The sequence below is a fragment of the Bos taurus genome, chromosome 25 (assembly GCF_002263795.3).
Source record: "Bos taurus isolate L1 Dominette 01449 registration number 42190680 breed Hereford chromosome 25, ARS-UCD2.0, whole genome shotgun sequence".
Classification (NCBI taxonomy): Eukaryota; Metazoa; Chordata; class Mammalia; order Artiodactyla; family Bovidae; genus Bos; species Bos taurus.
Window position 1 is genome coordinate 14,160,674 of NC_037352.1, and position 19,389 is coordinate 14,180,062.

The 19,389-nt window shown below is 47.8% G+C and overlaps 1 protein-coding gene across 3 annotated transcripts in view; it reads right to left on the reverse strand.

Annotated features, from left to right (window-relative positions):
- MYH11 (myosin heavy chain 11) overlaps positions 1-19,389 on the reverse strand; it is a 127,470-nt gene that overhangs the window by 35,714 nt on the left and 72,367 nt on the right. For all 3 annotated transcript variants that reach the window (XM_024984962.2, NM_001102127.1, XM_024984963.2), the window contains 7 exon segments: positions 10,745-10,840; positions 8,484-8,602; positions 7,347-7,499; positions 6,015-6,188; positions 4,707-4,880; positions 3,091-3,205; positions 165-358 (listed from right to left, as the gene is read on the reverse strand). In XM_024984962.2, coding sequence (XP_024840730.1) covers positions 165-358; positions 3,091-3,205; positions 4,707-4,880; positions 6,015-6,188; positions 7,347-7,499; positions 8,484-8,602; positions 10,745-10,840 — 1,025 coding nt within the window.

The window sequence follows — 19,389 nt, forward strand, 5'->3', positions numbered from 1 at the left end:
GCCTTCTTCTCCCTCTTGGATGAGAAAGGAAGTGCCTCCCACTTGCGTCAGATGGAGCCCTCAGGGTGGGGGGTCTGGCTTTCCTCCTGCCCCTGTAGCCCAGCCTGCATCCCCTTTCCCTGCAGACCCTGAGGACGTCCCGAGGAGGCGGGCGGCGGCCTCACCCTCTTCTCATGGTTGGGGATGATGCAGCGCACGAAGTTGGGTGTGGTGTTCCGCAGTGTGGTCATCAGCTTCCCCAGCTGCTCCTTGTACAGCTGCCCCACTGTGCGGAACATGCCCTTCTTGGTCTTGGAGGCGCTGGGCAGCGAGCTCTCCGTCATCTTGGCCATCTGGTCCAGCCCCACGATGCGGTCCACTGCGGGCACGTGAAGGGTGGCGTCAGCCCACCAGGGGCTCTGCACCCCACAGCAGGCCAGGGGGCCACCCGGAGCATGGAGACCCCAGGTCCCCTGCTCATTCTCATGGGGTTCTTTCCTCCACCCCCACCACCTTCCCTCTAGTGATAGGTAAAGGGAGGTGTCGGGGGTTGCCTTCCAAGTATTACGTATTGCTGAGACCCTGAGAACTCCCGAATGACAAAAATAACACATTCTCTCTGACACTGTTACAGAGACTTGGGGGTAAATCCTGCTCTTGCCACCGCCTTGGCCTGGTGCCATTTTGTGCCTCAGTTTCTCCTTCTGTGAAAGTGAAAGTCACTCAGTTGTGTCTGACTCTTTGAGACTCCATGGATGCAAAGAGTTCATGGAATTCTCCAGGCCAGAATGCTGGAGTGGGTAGCCGTTTCCTTCTGCAGGGGATCTTCCCAACCCAGGGATTGAACCCAGGTCTCCCGCATTGCGGGCAGATTCTTTACCAGCTGAGACACCAGGGAAGTGGAGGTAATAACAGCATCTACCTCCTAGGGCAGGAATAATTGAATAAGGTCTGCAAAGGGCTTACCTCCCTGCATGCCTTCAATCCTTCATCCACCAACAAATATTTATTGAGAGCCTTCTGTGTGCCAGGCCCTGGGCATACAGACATGACAAAATCCAGACGCTGTGTACCCCCTCGACCCCAGCTCATATTCTATGGTTATTCCAACAGAAGGAGGCAGATAATGATCAAGCGTGCAAGTATACAATATTTTGAGTGGTAAGGTGAGCTTAGAAAGATAAAACAGGGATCCCTTGGGGGAGGAGATGGCAACCCACTCCAGTGTTCTTGCCTGGAGCATCCCGTGGACAGAGGAGCCTGGTGGGCTACAGTCCATGGGGTCACAAAGAGTTGGATACAACTGAGCGACTAACACACACACACACAGTTGACTGTATCCAGCTGGTTGGTGGTGGTGTGGAGGTCAACCCCACTGACATTAGACCCAGCACTTCTGCTCCATGTGTTCGGGTAGGCTCCATGTAATAATGTCTGCAAGGAGATCCAATCAGTCCATTCTAAAGGAGATCAGCCCTGGGATTTCTTTGGAAGGAATGATGCTAAAGCTGAAACTCCAGTACTTTGGCCACCTCATGCGAAGAGTTGACTCATTGGAAAAGACTCTGATGTTGGGAGGGATTGGGGGCAGGAGGAGAAGGGGACGACAGAGGATGAGATGCCTGGATGGCATCACTGACTCGATGGACTGAGTCTGAGTGAACTCCTGGGGTTGGTGATGGACAGGGAGGCCTGGCGTGCTGCGATTCATGGGGTCGCAAAGAGTCGGACACGACTGAGCGACTGAACTGAACTGAACTGAATAATGTCTTTGCTTGTCTACCTCACCTATAAGACTGTGGGCTCCTTGAAGGAAGGAGTTTCAGAGTTTATCGTGAGTCCCAGGTGATATATAACCTGGGCTGAGATGCTGTTACCCCATTCCAAGGGCCTTGGCACTCAGTAAATGTCGGCAGAACTGACCCCTGTCCCTAAAGCAAGGACAGCTAGTCCTGTAAGCCCTGGACCCACAGGTTCTGTGTCAAGAGTGAAATCTGCTGTAAGCGCTGAGGCCCAGGGGCAAAAGCAGCAAAGCCCACCACCTAACAGTCATCACAGGGCCAATGTGTACCAAGTCCCTACTGTGGGCCCAGCCCACCACCTAATAGTCATCACGGGCCAATGTGTACCAAGTCCCTACTGTGGGCCCAGCCCACCACCTAATAGTCATCACGGGCCAATGTGTACCAAGTCCCCACTGTGGGCCCAGCAGGTGTTAGACTTCACTTGGATTATCTGTTCTCTGGTTCTTAAGGGGAAAAAAGTGTGGTCCCCAGACCAGCAGCATCAGCGCCACCTAGGAACTTGTTAGAAATACGGATTTTCAGGCTCCGTCCAGACCTGCTGAATCAGACCCTCCGGTGATGGGGTCCAGTGATCATGAGCTTTAACAAGCGTTCCAGAGATCTTGATCCATGCTCAAACTTGGCCCCACTGATTTGATTTCACCCTCACAGTAATCTTAGGGAAGATGGGAGATTAACTCAACTGGTAAAGAAGCCACCTACAATGCAGAAGACCCCAGTTCAATTCCTGGGTTGGGAAGATCTGCTGGAGAAGGGATAGGCTACCCACTTCAGTATTCTTGGGCTTCCCTGGTGGCTCAGAGGGTGAAGAATCCTCCCGCAATTTAGGAGACCTGGGTTCAATCTCTGGGTTGGGAAGATCCCCCGGAGAAGGGAATGGCTACCCACTCCAATATTATGGCCTGGAGAACTCCATGGACAGAGGAGCCTGGCAGGCTACAGTCCATGGGGTCACAAAGAGTCTGAAATGACTAAGTGACTTTCACTTTCACCAAAGAGGACAGTGGAGCTTAAGGAAGTCAAGTGACTTGTCTGAGGTCACACAGCTGGTACATGGCAGAGATGAGAGTGCAGTTAAGTCTCTCTAACTCCACAAGGGGGCGCTCTGACCCAACATACCTCCTAAGACATTTCCTCCATCAGCATCTGAGCCCTGACTCAGGACCTTCTCCATAGGGTCCAGGTACTGGGTTGAGGGGCTCAGGAATTGGTGCCCCGTCCCTCCTGGGAGCAGGTGTGGGAATAGGGGCAGCTGGGAAGGGTTGGAGGGAGTTCAGTTCTCCTGCTCCAGCAAACAGAGCCTTACCGTCCTTCCACAGGTCGGCCATAAACTTGTCAGAAGAGGCGTTGAGGAGGGAAGTCACATTGTCATTCAGCGGGTCCATGTTCTTGGTCAGCCAGGCGCTGGCATTGTAGTCCACCTGTCAAGGACCACCCCACCAGTCAGGTGCTTCTGCTTTAGTTATGAACTAAGGGCCCCAGACTTCTTCCCCCACTGCCCTGGATCTTCTCAAGTCAGAGAGGAAACATGAGTGGCTACCATAATGGGAATCCACAAACACCAATAAAGGAACCGACAAATCAGAACTTTAAAGGGCCCTGCGCACAGTAGGCCTCAGCCATGACCTACCGGGAAAGGCTCGTCTCTATCCCTGCCTTCTCCAAGTATGCTTCCTCTGGCAGCCTCCTCCTTAAGAGCCCAGCACGATGCCTGAGATTTCCCAAAGGTATGGAGCTTTGCTGGTGGCGAATACCCTCCCCTCACACTCAACATTCACCTCTCCTCCAGCAAAGGCTTGACAACAATCTGCTTTTAAATTAAATCTGGGACCTCTTTTTAATCTTACTATTTTGACTATGAAATGGAAGGAACTGATCGAATAGTTCTGGTGGGGTTTTACATTATATGAGTTGTTACACTGATGGGCAGGTCTGATCTTGGCTGTGTGCCAATAGAACTTTATTTATAAAAACAGGCCATGGGCCAGGTTTGGTACTTGGGCTGTAGTTCGCCAACCCCTGGTTTGGAGTATTGCCTGTTTCTATGATGTAGTGGATATACCAGGGAGTCAATAAATGTCTGCAAGCCAGACTGAGTTATGTCTTTTCTACATGATCCAGGCCTCTCCGGAGCCACAGGGAAAGGTCCTGTATATTAAGAACTATAATATGATGATGATGGTGATGACAATGATGATGGAGGAGACGCGTAGGGGAAAGGGGGGAAGAAGGAGGAGAAAGAAGAAATAGAAGACAGATTTCCGGGGTGGCACAAGCTGGCAATGGCAAACCCAAGGCCCATGATAAAGGAGATTTCTGTTGGACTCAAAAGTTGGTTTATTGGTCACCCCATTCCAGCTGGCCCTTCCTGTTCAGAGTCTATACAGGAAAGAACTGCCTGGCTACCATGAAAGTGAAAATTGCTCAGTCCTGTCTGACTCTTTGCAACCCCATGGACCGTCCATGGAATTCTCTGGGCCAGAATATTGGAGTGGGTAGCCTTTCCCTTCTCCAGGGAATCTTCCCAACCCAGGGATTGAACTCAGGTCTCCCACATTGCAGGCAGATTCTTTACCAGCTGAGCCACAGGGGTAGCCTGGCTACCATAGTTGGAGCATATTAGTGGCCTCTCTAATATACATCTCATATATGTCTGTAATATACAACATATATATTAGCCTTTTATAGCACATATATTCTCTATCTTTAATATACAGGTATCATACATACATTAGCCCATTATATGTTATATCTCTAAATCTTGTCCCTTACTGATGCTTAGACAAATCATGTATAAGGCTTAGTTGGGGTCTGACTTACACCAGAGGCCTCTGGGTCCCGCCACTCCTAAGCTGTTCTTACTTGGAACATCCTGCTTGGGTCCCCTGGGATGAAGAGGCCTCTGGGACATTTGCCTGGTACCTTTCCGGCGTAGTGGATGATAGAGAATTCAGTTTTGTCCTTGAGCTGCTTGGGCTTCTGAAACTTGGGGTGGCTGCCCTGCTCCGTGCACAGCTTCTCCACAAAAGACTTGTCTGTGGCTTTGGGGAACCAGCACTCCTCGTCCAGCAGGGCCAACACACCTGGGGGGTTGGTCTGTGGAAGACAAGCAGATCATAGCAAGGACGCCCGAGCCTCAGGCTGGCCACCCAAACACATGCGCAGGCTCCATTACCATATCTCCTTACATATAAAGATGGATTTACACGCTCCATCTCCACCCCCTCAATCTATCCTCAAAGTATTCTGTGCCCAGTGGACCAGCACTAGGGATGCAAGCGCCGGGAAGCATGCACAACATCACAAAGATTTCACACTTCTAGTCATAAATTGTGTTCCTTTACAAATAAATTCACCTAAGGGTTCCTTTGAGTAAAGTGCTCCCTATGGCTGAGACAGTTTAAACTAAGGCGTCAGGAGCACCATCAAATCTGCACATGCTATTTGCTCTGCTGGAATGTTCTTTACTTTTTAGACTCAGATCAGAGAAGCCTTTCCTGGCTATTCTGTCCAAAGCAGGCATCCCTAAAGCACTCTCAGCTTTGCTCTTATCAGGAGTTTCAGTTGCTTCTCTTTTTTGTCTAGTTTCATCGTCTGCTCCTCCAGGAGGGCAGGGACTGCGTCCATCTGGTTCACTGTTACATCGCAGACTCTAAAGAGAGGGCCCAGCATACAGCTGTTTAGTCGCTAAGTTGTGTCCAACTCTTTTGCAACACCATGGACAGTAGCCTGCCAGGCTCCTCGGTCTATGGGATTTCCCAGGCAAGGATACTGGAGCTGGCTGCCATTTCCTTCTCCAGGGGATCTTCCTGACCCAGGGATCAAACCTGCATCTCCTGCATTGGCAGGTGGATTCTTTACAGCTGAGCATATAGTAGGTCATTCAATAATGTAGGTCAATCAATGGTCGTTCAATAATGATCTCTTGTGCACCTACTACGTGCATGGTTCCAGGAGTTCGGGATGGGTCAGCAAACAAAAGCAAGATCCTTGCTTTTGGGAATGAATGACTGGAGAGAGGAGGGGAGGGACGGGCACTGCGGGGAAGGGAAGAAAGGGGAGGGATAAAAAGAAGCAACAGTTTCGATAGGAAAATGTGGGCTAAAGGACACGGTAATTTAGTTCACGAAGATTCAGTTTACAGCCTTTCAGGACTTGGGGAAGCTGTGCCCGAGTGGAGACAGCACAGGGTCTGCGTGCCGGCTGCACGTGCGTGATGTGGGGCCTCACCGGCCGCTCGATGAGCTCAATGCAGGGCTGCAGGTCCAGCCCGAAGTCGATGAAGTTCCATTCGATGCCCTCGCGCTGGTACTCCTCCTGCTCCAGGATGAACATGGTGTGGTTGAAGAGCTGCTGCAGCTTCTCATTGGTGTAGTTGATACACAGCTGCTCGAATGAGTTCACCTGAGCAACAACACCAGGGAGACCCGTGAGCATCATGGTCCACGTTAGAGGACTCGGGGCCCCGAGGAGCTCTGTGCTGGAGAGACCCTATACCGGACACCCTTTCCACGAGCCTGCCCTGCCATTTCAGCACCCAGAGAGGGCTCAGGCCCCACTGAAGGCTTCCCTGGGGCTCATGAGGGCTGGTAAGAGTTACTTATTCCCATGTCATGTGGTTTTAGGAATGCTGATCTCCATCGGCACAATGATTTATAGATAGAATAACTGTGTTAGGTATTTTAAAACCTCAATGTTTTTTGGCCATACCCCATGGCATGGGATCTTAGCTCCCTGACCAGGGATCAAACCTGTGCCCCTGCAGCGGAAGTGCAGAGTCTTAACCCCTGGAGTGCCAGGGAAGTCCCTCACTATCCCTATATTACAGATGTGGAAACTGAGGCTCAAAGAGGGAGATATGTTTTGGAATATCTGTCAATCTCAACATATTCTCCTTCACTGAGAACTTCCCTCCAACTCATGGGAGTGGGATTTAGTAGCCATTTTATACTCTATGAAGTACTGCTGCTGCTGCTGCTAAGTCGCTTCAGTCGTGTCCGACTCTGTGACCCCATAGACGGCAGCCCACCAGGCTCCCCTGTCCCTGGGATTCTCCAGGCAAGAACACTGGAGTGGGTATGAAGTACTGAAAGACCCTAAAAACAGTGCTTGGCTCTGAGATGACCATGTGACCCAACTCAGGTAAGATTCAACGACAATTCCAAGATGTGAGATGGAACTACTGGAAAGAACTGGAACTGGTTGGAACTAAGAAGCAGTCTGGATCGATGGCAGCCACATTGCCACCATGAGGGGAGAGCCCGCTTGAGAATGAAGCCAAAGTGGAGGATAGCGGAGAGAGGGAGATGGCAGGAGTTCATGTCCCGCCTGTTGGATCCAGCTGTACCTCTGGCCTCAGTTTACAAACCAGTACATTCCCCACTGGATTTCTGTCTCTAATACCCTCAAAGATTTAACCTTCATGAGACAGCTTCCCACTCTATAGTACTTCCCACCCTATAGTAGCTGCCTGCCTTTCTCCAAAAATAATGAATTTCTCTAAGTGGAAGCTAATTTCCAGAGAACCCGGACTATGTCTATTGCAATCCTCCCAAGTTGTACCTCAAAGATCTCAAACCCAGCAATGTCCAGGATCCCCAGGAACGAAGCCCCTTGCCGGTGGGTCTTGTCCAGGGCTTTGTTCACTCGGGTAAGTATCCAGCGGAAAAGGCGCTCATAAGTGGCCTTGGCCAAAGCTTCTACGGCAAAGTCTGCCTGCAGGGAGTAAGGGGACAGGGTTACTCCCAATGGGTGCATTTTCACAAGAGCCTGACTGGTGGTCCTGGATTTTTATACTCCCTCTATCTACAATTACTCCTTAAAAGATAAACAAAGAAAAGGAAAGTATACCATCTCTACAACTGGCAATAAGGGACAGAGTGGTTAGACCTAAGGAATGGCGATGTGGCTAAGTAGTCACTTTCTGCCAGAGGGACCTGGAACAGAGTGGAGCCTGCTCCACCCCAGGGTCACTTAGAGGCAGTCAGTCCTGCCTCTAGAAAGGGTCCAGAGGCATTTCCAAAGGTTAAGTCAGCCCTCATACCTTCAACTAAGAGATCAAGATGAGGTCAGGAGTGAGAGCCTCTGATGTTCTCGCTCAGCCAGGGTTGTACCTTCAGGACCTGACACGGGACTTTGATTATTCCAGTACTGGATATACAGGGGATAAAAAAAATGGATGGATGGATGGATGGGTGGATGGAAAAGTCCTTCCCTGAAAGCCACCAGGAAGTTTAGGTCTTTTGAGCATGAGCCACCGATTGTCCTTGTTGGGCACATGCAGTAAATGGTATACTTTCCTTCACCACAAATTGGCTTTGCTGCGTGGTTGATTAACAGACCCAAGTTTGGTTAGGTAACAGATGCATGAATGGGTGGGTGGGTGGATGGATGGATGGGTGAATAGATGGATGGGTGGATGGGTGGATGGATGGATGGATGGATGGGTGGGAGGGTGGATGGATGGGTGGGTGGATGGATGGGTAGGTGGATGGATGGATGAGTGGATAGATGGATGAGTAGATGGATGGGTGGAAGGGTGGATGGGTGGGTGGGTGGGTGGAAGGGTGGATGGATGGAAGGGTGGATGGATGGAAGGGTGGATGGATGGGTGGATGGATGGATGGAAGGGTAGATGGATGGAAGAGTCTTCAGGAATAAATGACAAATGCAGGAATAAATGGCAAATGCATCACTTACCTGTTCTTTGGTTTGAGCCTTCTGCACCACATCCCGCCCAACTTTGATACGTGGGGTCAAGATGGATCTGGTGAAATCTGTCACATTAATTCCCATGAGGTGGCAAACTTTCTGAGCCGCTGGATGGAGGAAAGAAACATATTAAGTGCATCACAAAAGTGAAGGCTTGGAAAAGAAGGCATATTGCATGTGATATCTGTGACCTGTGGATACACTTTTTTTCTCGATGTGGAACATGACAGTGACCACAGCATGAAAGAGTCCTATAAGCTGCTGTCATTAGTGGCCTCACCCCCAGCATCTTACCAAGAGGCAGTGATGGGGCTGGGATGGAGGTGTGCCCCAACTGGGGGCTTCGGGCCAGAGCCAGGTTCAGCTCCTCGCTCTTTTCCCACTTCTTAGCCATGTGCTTTTTTGGAAATGCTACTTAACTTCCCAAACTCTAGCTTGCAGAAATGGTCAGCTATTTGGTATGTTGTTTGATTGTCAATGGGATTAAATGAGGTAGGTATATACCTGACATATAGTTAAATTCAATAAGCATTTGTTCTGCCATTCCAAGACATATGTGGCAATATATGCAGAGAGAAAAATATTGGAAACAACTTAAATGTTTGTTCACAAGGGAACAAACAAATATATCACGGTATTTTTGTAAGTATTTTTTCTCTAGAAAAAAAGTTGCAAGATGATGTCTATAGTGTGATATCATCCATGTAAATAAAAAAACACACTCACAAAACACCACTGTATATTGTTCAGATATATGTGTGTGAGGGTATAAACATAAGACCAGAAGGGTATCTGGTAAAGTACAATTGTGCTTGTCAGGAGGTTCAGGGAGAAGAACGAGACCCAGCTGGGAGAATGAGAGACGTCAGTCTTGTCTATACTGTGTCTCGTTTCATTCTAAAGATAAAGAAGTATTCAAAAATAGTCACAAATGTCTATTCTGAATGGTGGACATGTGGGCTCTCGTATTCATGTAGTTCTGCATTTAAAAAGGTTTTCTCAAAAAAAAAAAAAAAATCCAACGTTAGCTGCTTCCTAAATGTGAGGACTAGCGACATACAATGGTCTGGAATGGTGTGAGGTGGACGATAGATCGTGTAGTTTTAGGATTTTTCCCCCCGTCTTTTTGCAAAGGTGCTCTTTTCATTTCTGTTTCCCTGAGGGTCTCTCCTCAGAATGAGATTTTCTTTAACTTGCCATTTTGGGGAGTGTAAGACATAAGAAACAACTGGCAGTTCAAAAGGGAGCTTGGAAAAGCAGCCCAATATTGAGACAGGGGTGTTGAGGCCACAGGTGAGCAAGCTGGGAACCTGAGTCATCCTTCTGGATCAGCCGCCAACAAGCATGGTGGTATCCAGCCATCTTTTTGAAACACAAAACACTGTTTATTTGCAGGTAGGGCTGTCAGATTTAGGAAAAACATACAGGACACCCAGTGAAACTTGAATTTCGGATAAGCAATGAAGAATCTTTAGTATAATTATGTCCCCAGTATTGCCTAGGACATACTTACAATCAGAAGTGTTTATTTGAAATTCAAATTCCACTGGGCATCCTGTGTTTTATCTGACAACCCCACTTCAGGGAAACATGAGGTCTGTATCCCCAACAAGACCATACACGGCATAAGAAATGGGGTGGTGATTTGGGAGAATGGCATTGAAACATGCATAATATCATATATGAAATGAGTTGCCAGTCCAGGTTCGATGCATGATACTGGACGCTTGGGGCTGGTGCACTGGGACGACCCAGAGGGATGGTACAGGGAGGGAGGAGGGAGGAGGGTTCAGGATGGGGAACGCATGTATACCTGTGGTGGATTCACATTGATATTTGGCAAAACCAATACAATATTGTAAAGTAAAAAAAAAATAATAATAATTAAAAAAAAAAAAAGAATGGGGCGGTTCCTTCTCATTTCTCACTGTATCCCACTGCCCGGCATTTAGCAGGTGTTCAAAAATACTCGTTTAACAAAATAAATGAGTGTGGGGTTTTAGAAGAGGTACTCCCTAAGGGTCCTATCTCATCCAAAACCTAGTTTTTTCCCCCCAACACTCTGACTGGAGAATTTTCCACGTAGGATCTTCAGCAGTGAAAAGTTTGAAAAAAGGATCAAGTGATAGCAACCCAGTCTAGTTCTTATTAACACCCCAGATATCCTCAGCCAGAAAAATAACCAAGACAATGTGATCTTTCCTCCCGTCACCAAAGTCATCAGTTATCACAAAAAAAGCAGCAGGCACCTGTGTTATCCGGCATGGAAGCCTGGTCTGTGTTTCTTTCCTTCTTGAAGACAATATTTCCAAGTTGCAGGACAGATGACACCACCCTCAATATGGCTGGAGTGAGGAGAGAAGACCAGATGAGACAGAAATGCCAACATCAAGATCCAGAGTCTGTAAGTCACCGAGGACCCGGAGGCGGCCTACAGCTTTCCCAGAGAGACTCCGTTCTGAGCCTTTGTCTAGTCTTGTTCAGTCACTAACTTGTGTCTAACTGGAAAAAGCCAAACCACCCAATTGTGCTAAGAGGAGAGAACAGAATATTTTTGGATTGTTGCTAAAAAGCTTGCGCTACAATGGAATTGTGTGCAGGAGGGCATGGAAGTCTATAGCTTGTGGACCAAATCCAGCTCATTACCTGCCCTTGAAAATAAAGTTTTATTGGAACCCAGCCAAACTCATTCACTTACATGCTGTCTATAGCTGTTTGCACGCTAAATGGCAGAATTCAACAGTTGCCATGGAAATCGTATGGCCTGCCTGGTAAGGCTGAAATATTTACTATCTGGCCCTTTGATACATCAAGGAGATTGAATGATTAACAATTACAAACAAACAAACAAAAAATCCTGCTGTATCTCACAAACATGAATGCTGAAGGAAGGCCTCCAGATGCAAACAAGAACATATCACATAAATCCATTTAACAGGCACATCCATGCCGCTGGAAGTCAGGACGGTGGTTATCCTTGGCTGGGGAAGCTACGAGAAGAGGCATGAGGAGTTTCATGGGGGTTGGTGGTGTTTGTGTTCTCTTAGTTAAAATAGGCACCAGTTACGCAAGTGTGTTCGGTGTGTAAAAATTCATCAACTATATACACTTACACACAACCTTTTAAATGTAAATTTTACGTCAATAAACTATATCTAAAGAGAAAACAGAACCCTGTGCTTCTGAGCATGCTCTGGCTGGGTGTGTGAACGTTCATGTTGGGATGAAGAAAGGGGAGTCTTCCACTGGTTGTCGAGGCATCTCCAGACAAAACAGTGTGTTGCCAGACCCTGGGAACCCTTCTGACGCCAGACTCAATCCATGCCGCTGTCAAAATGGTTTCTGAGCCTGAAATCCTCCCAAGACCACGAGTTCCTGGAGCGCAGGGGGCTGTCCGATCTTCTTTATATTCCCCTAACCTTCTCCAGGGTCCAGACACATATTGGGGAGGGAGGGTAGATGGATGGATGGAAAATGAAGTGATGGATGGACGGAAGGAAGGAAGATGGATGATGGATGGATCAGTGTATGGTTAGATAATAGATGGATGATCAATTAGTGGATTGATCAATATAGATAGACAGAGGATGGAGAGATGGATGGATGGACGATGAAGAGATGGATAGATGGATGGATGGATGGAGGACTGATCAATGCAAATACTTGGCTTTAGATTACCTGAGGTGCAGATCACCCAGGATTTCCAAGAAGAAATCACTGTTTCAAGAACAAAACATAGAGACTCCAGCCTACTCTGATTCCTCAGGCCAAATTAGGGATGACAATCTTTTTTGGGGGGATTTTTTGGAACCTTTTGGGACCTTTTGGGCTTCCCTGATAGCTCAGTTGGTAAAGAATCGCCTGCAATGTGGGAGACCCCGGTTTGATTCCTGGCTTGGGAAGACCCGCTGGAGAAGGGATGGGCTACCCACTCCATTATTCTTGGACTTCCTTTGTGGCTCAGCTGGTAAAGAATCCACCCGCCATGCGGGAGACCTGGGTTCCATCCTTGGGTTGGGAGGATCCCCTGGAGAAGGGAACAGCTATCCACCCCAGTATTCTGACCTGGAGAATTCCATGGACTCTATAGTCCATGGGGTCACAATAAAGCTTTACTACAACTGTTCTCACACGTTAGGGACCCTGGCCCAGCTCAGGAGGAGAAAGGCCTAGACCACCCACCTATATGCTCCCACTCACCACTGGAGAAACTTTCCTCTCAAGTGAACAAAGTTTCTGTCAAAAGGAAACAGCTGAGGCAGTTTCTTTGATAACATCTATGAAGGGGCTCTATAAACCGTCAGGTGCAATACTCACAGTTCTTAAAATGAAAGTCTAAATGAGGGATTGCTGAAATGCCTGCATTATAAGTAGTGAAACTCAGGATTTCTCAGCCCAGGCACTAGTGAATTTTTGGCCCAGATAGTTGATTGTGGGGGTGTTTAGCTGCATCCTTGCTGTCTAACCACTAGATGTCAGTATTGCTGTCTCTGTGTGCAGTCGCTAAATCACGTCCGACTCTGCGACCCCACGGACTGCAGCATGACAGGCTTTTCGGTCCTTCACTATCTCCCAGACTTTGCTCAAATTCCTGTCCATTGAGTCGGTAACGCTATCTAGCCATCTCAGACTCTGTCAGTAGTGCTACCCTTTCCCAAGTTACGACAACCAAAAATGTCTCCAGACGTTGCCAATTGTCCGCTGGGGGCCGCCCCCCCAACCTTGGTTGAGAACCCCTGGTCTACTTGAGAAAAGCAGATCGATGGGGACTGCAGGGACTCATGGGGACCCTGTATGAAAGGCGACACCCTCGACTCCAATCATGGCCACAAGGGAGGCAAACCCAGAGCTGCCAGACTTCTGCTTTTTCCAAAGATGATGGGGAAACCCAGATTTTCATGTGAAATCTACCCAAGTTTAAAATTAACAACTTGGAGACTTCCCTAGTGGTTCATAGGTTAAGAATCCACCTCACAATGCGAAGGACGTGGGTGCGATCCCTGGTTGGGGAGCTAAGATCCAACGTGACAGGGGCAACTAAGCCTGTGCACCACGACTAGAGAGCTGGCATGCTGTGACCAAGAGCCTAAGTGTTGCAACTAGGACCCAACACAGCCAAGTAAATGAATAATAAATTTAAAAATAAATAATAAAAAATAATATAATTAACAACTCTAACGTGGAGGTCAGTCTCTTCTGTGGGCTCCAGTGCTGCCAGTTTGCACTTCCTTGTGTAGATAACACCGTCAGAAATGACAAAAGAGCAGTCACCACTCCCAGGTCAAAAGAGCTGGTGGGCAACAAAGCAGCAAAGTGGGCAGGGCTGCCCAGATGGTACGCGTGGCGAGGCTGGGATCCGGGGCAGTGGTTGAAAGCATGCACTCTAGTGTTAGGGTGTCCTGAGTTCAAATCCTAGCTTCATCTTGCAGAGCCTCAGTTTCCCCATCTGCCAAATAGACAGAGTAACAGAAGTACCTGCTTCATGAAATTTATATCAGGAGAGATGCTGCAAGCCATAGGCCTGGCCCAGTGGGTACTAAACAGCAGTTGACTGGTGGCCATCAAAGAAGTGACCACCCAGAACCTGCAAATGTGACCTTATTTGAAAAAAGATCCCTGCAGAGGCAATTAAATGAAATCAATCACCTTAGATTAAACTGTGTGTGTGTGTGTGTGTGTGCGCGCGAGTGCATGTGTGCACATGCTCAGTCATGTCCCACTCTCTGCAACCCCATGGACTGTAGCTCATCAGGCTCTTCTGTCCATGGGAGTCTCCAGGCAAGAATTCTGGAGTGGGTTGCCATTTCTCCTTCCAGGGGATTGTCCCTGGATCAAACCCAGGGATCAAACTCAAATCTCCTGTGTCTCCTGCACTGGCAGCTGGATTCTTTACCATCAGCACCGCCTGAGAAGCCCCTAGATTAAACTGGTGGGCCTTAAATGCAGGAGGCCTGAGTCCAGTCCCTGGAGAAGAGGATGGCAACCCACTCCAGTATTCTTGCCTGGGAAATCCCACGGACAGAGGAGCCTGGAAGGTTATAGTCCATGGGGTCACAAAGAGTTGGAAATGACTGAGAGACTAACACTAAATTAAACTGGTCCTAATTCCAACCACAAGTGAGCTGATAACAGAGAGAAGTCACACAGAGCAGAAGAAGCATGAAGAAGAAGGCAGATTGGGGTGATGCGTTTACAAGCCAAGGACTGCTGGCAGCCACAGAAGACAGATGACTGACCTGGGATGGATTCTCCCTCAGAACCCCTGGAAGGAACCACCCCTGCCCACACCTTGGTTTCAGACTCCTGGCCTCTAGAACCATGAGAGAATAAATTCCTTCTGTTTTAAGCCACCAAGCAGGGGGTCACTTGTTACAACAACGACAGGAGACTAATATGCCACCCTTACTACTGAGAAGCAGGAAACAGGTTTCTCAACATGTAACAGATGCACCACCTGTACACAGTATGTACAGAGAGTGACCCACCCACCAAAGCAGGAGATGTTAAGAGACACGGGTTCGATCCCTGGGTTGGGAAGATCCCTTGGAGTAGGAAATGGCAACCTACTCCAGTATCCTTGCCTGGGAAATCCCATGGACCAAGGAGCCTGGCAGGCTACAGTCCATGGAGTTGCAAAGAGTCAGACGTGACTGAAGCAACTTAGCACGCAGGAAACTTTTAAAACATTTCAATAGTTAGGGACTTCTACTAATTTATTTGAAATAGTATAACCAGGACATACACTTAGTGATTTTACAGAAATTGTTGTTTAGGACAAAGTCCAGAGTGGATGGAACCGTGGAAATCTACTCTCTGTATAAAAATATTCAGTCAGTGATGATATAGGTGGAACCCAGAAGTGGCATTGACTGTGAATGACTGACATCTGAAAATGGACCTAGATAGCCTCAGGGAGGATCTGAGGGCAGAAACGCTGGAGTTAGCTGCTGGGAGTTCACACCCTGGCTGTGTTATTAGCAGCTGTGTGACTTGGAGTCAGGTATTAGCCTCTCTGGGCCCCCACTTTGCCATCTGAAGGCCCATAAGAACACCTACTTCATAGGGCTGTCATGAGGGTTAAATGCATAGTACCTAAACCCAGGGGCTTCCCTGGTAGTTCAGCTGGTAAAGAATTGGCCTGCAATGCGGGAGACCTGGGTTCAATCCCTGGGTTGGGAAATCCCCTGGACGAGGGCATGGCAACCCACTCCAGTATTTTTGCCTGGAGAATCCCCATGGACAGAGGAGCCTGGCGGGCTACAGTCCTTGGGATTGCAAAGAGTTGGACACGACTGAGCGACTGCCACAGCACAGCACACAGCACCTAAACCCAGACAGTGCTCAATAAACAGCAGTTGCTATGATGTCATCATGATTACGATGGTCTTACACTGCTGCTAGCTCTCTGTGCACCTGGGCAAGTACTTCTCTCTTGCTAAGGTCCAGGAGCCAGAGGAGACTGGTCACCTGGGCCCTCATGCCGCTCCAGGGCTCAGCTCCCCATTTTCCTTTGACCTTTCTGGGGAGAGTTGGGAGCAGCCCTAGATTTATAATCAGGGTTGGTATACACAATGGCCTAAGTCCATGCCCCACTCTCATCTTTTTAAAAAATATTTCTTTATTTTAATTCATTTACTTATTTGGCTGTACTGGGTCTTAGTTGCAGAATGCGGGATCTTCAATCTTCATTTCAGCATGCTGGATTTTTTTTTTTAGTTATGGCATGAAGGATCTTTAGCTGAGGCGTGCAGAACCAGCATGCAAACTCTTAGCTGCGGCATGTGGGAACTAGTTCCTTGACGGGGGATCAAACTCTGTCCGCCTGCATTGAGAGTGTGGAGTCTTAGCCACTGAACCACCAGAGAAGGCCCTGAACACCCTCATCTTTTCCTTTTTAATTTTTAAATTATATCTATGTATTTTTTATTATTTATTTTGGCTGTCCGGGTCTGAGCTGTGGCACACAGGGTCTTCAATCTTTGCTGCAGCGTGTGGGATCTTTAGTTGTGGTAAGCAAACTCTTAGTTGCAGCATGTGGCTTTAGTTCCTGGACCAGGGATCGAACCCTGGCCCCCGGCACTGGGAGCATGGAGTCTGAGCCCCTGGAGCCACCAGGGAAGCCCTCACCCTCATCTTAATGCTTGCTCTATAGGCATACCAGGGCTTCCCAGGTGGCACTAGTGGTAAAGAACCCGCCTGCCAATGCAGGCAGGTGGAGACGTATGGCTCCTACATCGGGACTGTGGAGATCTACCCTTTGAGTAAAAATATTCAATCAGTGATGATACAGATGAAACTTGAAGTGGCATCAATTGTAAATGACTGACACTGGAAATGGATCTAGACAGTCTCTGGGAGGATCCGGGGGCAGGGGCTCTGGAGTTAGATGCTGGGAGTTCACACAGCTGCTAATAACCCAGCCAGGACATGACCTCCCAGCAGCTAACTCCAGCGCCCCCGCCCAGAGATCCTCCCAGAGACTGTCTAGATCTGTTTCCAGGTGTCAGTCATTCACCGTTGATGCCGCTTCAGGTTTCATCTGTATCATTACTGGCTGAATATTTTTATGCAGAGGGTAGATTTCCACAGTCCCATTGTAGGAGATGTACGAGACGTGGGTTCGATCCCTGGGTCGGGAAGATTCCCTGGAGAAGGAAATGGCAACCCACTCTAGTATTCTTGCCTGGAGAATCCCATGGACAGAGGAGCCTGGCGGGCTACAGTGCATGGGGTCTCCAGAGCCACACGGGACTGAGGTGACTTAGTGTGCACACAGCATGCTGCAGACATCCCACTGCTCTATTATTTATTTATTTGCTTTCACGTGACTAGGCAGGTTGTCTGCCTGTGTGCTCAGGTGCTGTCGTGTCCCAGGCTTTTGTGACCCCATGGACTGTAGCCCGCCAGGCTCCTCTGTCCATGGAATTCTCCAGATAAGAATACTGGAGTGGGCTGCCATTTCCTTCTCCAGTGCTCTGATACTCAGCACTTTCCTTTACAATCTCACTTCTCTCTCCTACGATTTACTTTATCTTAAGTGAAAAAATCAGCTTTTCTTGCCATAAATAGATGGCCATGATTAAAATAAATACATGGAAAATAACTCATACTATCAAATGCTAGCAAGAGGCTGGGACCTGCCCAGGGTGCTCAACTTGGGGTCTGCTCTCCAAGGTTAAAAGGGTGATGAACAAGTGCCAGGGAGGGGATGAAGACCGCGTAGATGCCAAACTGCTCCTCTCTGTGAAAGTCATCAGACGGACGGAAAAGGACTAGAGAAGGGACCACCGCCTCATGGTGGGTTTCTGCATCACTTATCATCTAAAAAATGACTCCACATTGTAGAACATTCTGGGTTCCTTCTAACCTTGGTTTCCATACCTTGGTTCTGACATAGACTTTTTTTTAAATTTATAGAACAAAACCCACCTTCCCACATACAAAAACAGAGCACAGCACATCATAAAGTGGGGTTTGGGATTCCATGAGACCCAAGAATGAGTCCCAGCCCCATCAGTGACTTGCTGTGTGTCTCTTCTGTGTGTATCTTTGCTTCTCTGTGCCTCAGTTTCTTCATTTGCAAACTGCAGTAACAACAGTCATCTCCTAGGGTTGTTGCAACATTAAATAATGTGCATAAAGCACTTTGATGTCTTCACTTTAAATATATTAGAAGCACTTCCACATAAGGTAATGTCTGAAAGGACTCATTGTTTTCTTTCATAAGGTCAAACAATAACTGAATAAATCTTCTATCAATTAATATTTTAGTTTGTTGCAGTTTTTTATTATGTACATAAAACTGAACATTCTGGTATATTTTTGGTACGTTTTTTAAAAAGGGAAGTTTACCAAATACCTGGCCCAAAGCAAGTACTTAGTCAACAGCTGCATTTTTCTAAAAGCAAAGATTAGAAGTAAAATGAACTCATGTTCCAAATAAAATGAATCATTCTTGGAGAGCCGATGTCATTCAGGAAGGGATGCTGTAAGCACTGGATTCTGAAGTGGGATCCCAGCCAAAAGCCACAAAGGCCCACCATCTGTTATCTGACTCATGGAATCTTCTTGTTTTCAGCCCCAAGTTATCTCTGGAGGAGCTGCCCGTCCTGCAAAATGCAGTTGCCCTGCATTTTGGCAACTGTAGCCCTCGTTCTGGGGCTTCAAAGAGGGTGCGAACATGGCAAGAGAGGGAAAATTTCCACACTTGTCCTGGTGTTTCCCAAAGAGATTAATCTTAAATATTAAGGCATATCTAATTCAGAAGGAAACGTGTTTCTCGCACAGTATGGAAACCAGGAATGTCTCTGTGAGCTTTCCTAGTCTGAGAACCAAATGTGTTTCTTGGTCATTGGTATGATGATATTGATCAATACTGACCCATCGCCAGAACTGCCTTTCCAGGAAGAACCCAAGTACACCCACTGCCGCAATTACTTCCCCTCCCCTCCACCTACCTATTCTTGATAAGGCCAATAACCTCTCTACCTCCAGCTTCAAGAATGGAATAGAGACCATAACAAAGAGATGTAATAGAGCTTTCTACAACCCTGGCTCGTTGTGAGTAATTCAGGATTATGCATGTCAACCTAGGCAATGAGACTTCATTAAGGGACTCAGGCAAGGAATCCACTCTGCTCATTTCTGCTGGACATAAACCCAATGGATGTAAGGGCTGGAGCCGCAACAGCGATTTTGTTGCCCAGAAACTATCACCTACTTAAAGACAAGGTTACTGAGATACCAAGTTCCAAAGACATTCTTAGAGTCCCAAGAATTTGCTGTTCATGAAGCCAGTATCCCTGAATTTTCCAGCTACATGAACGAATCATTTTACTTTTTGCTTAAGCCAATTTGGTCAGTTGTGGCCAAAAGAGGCCTAACATAGCCACTT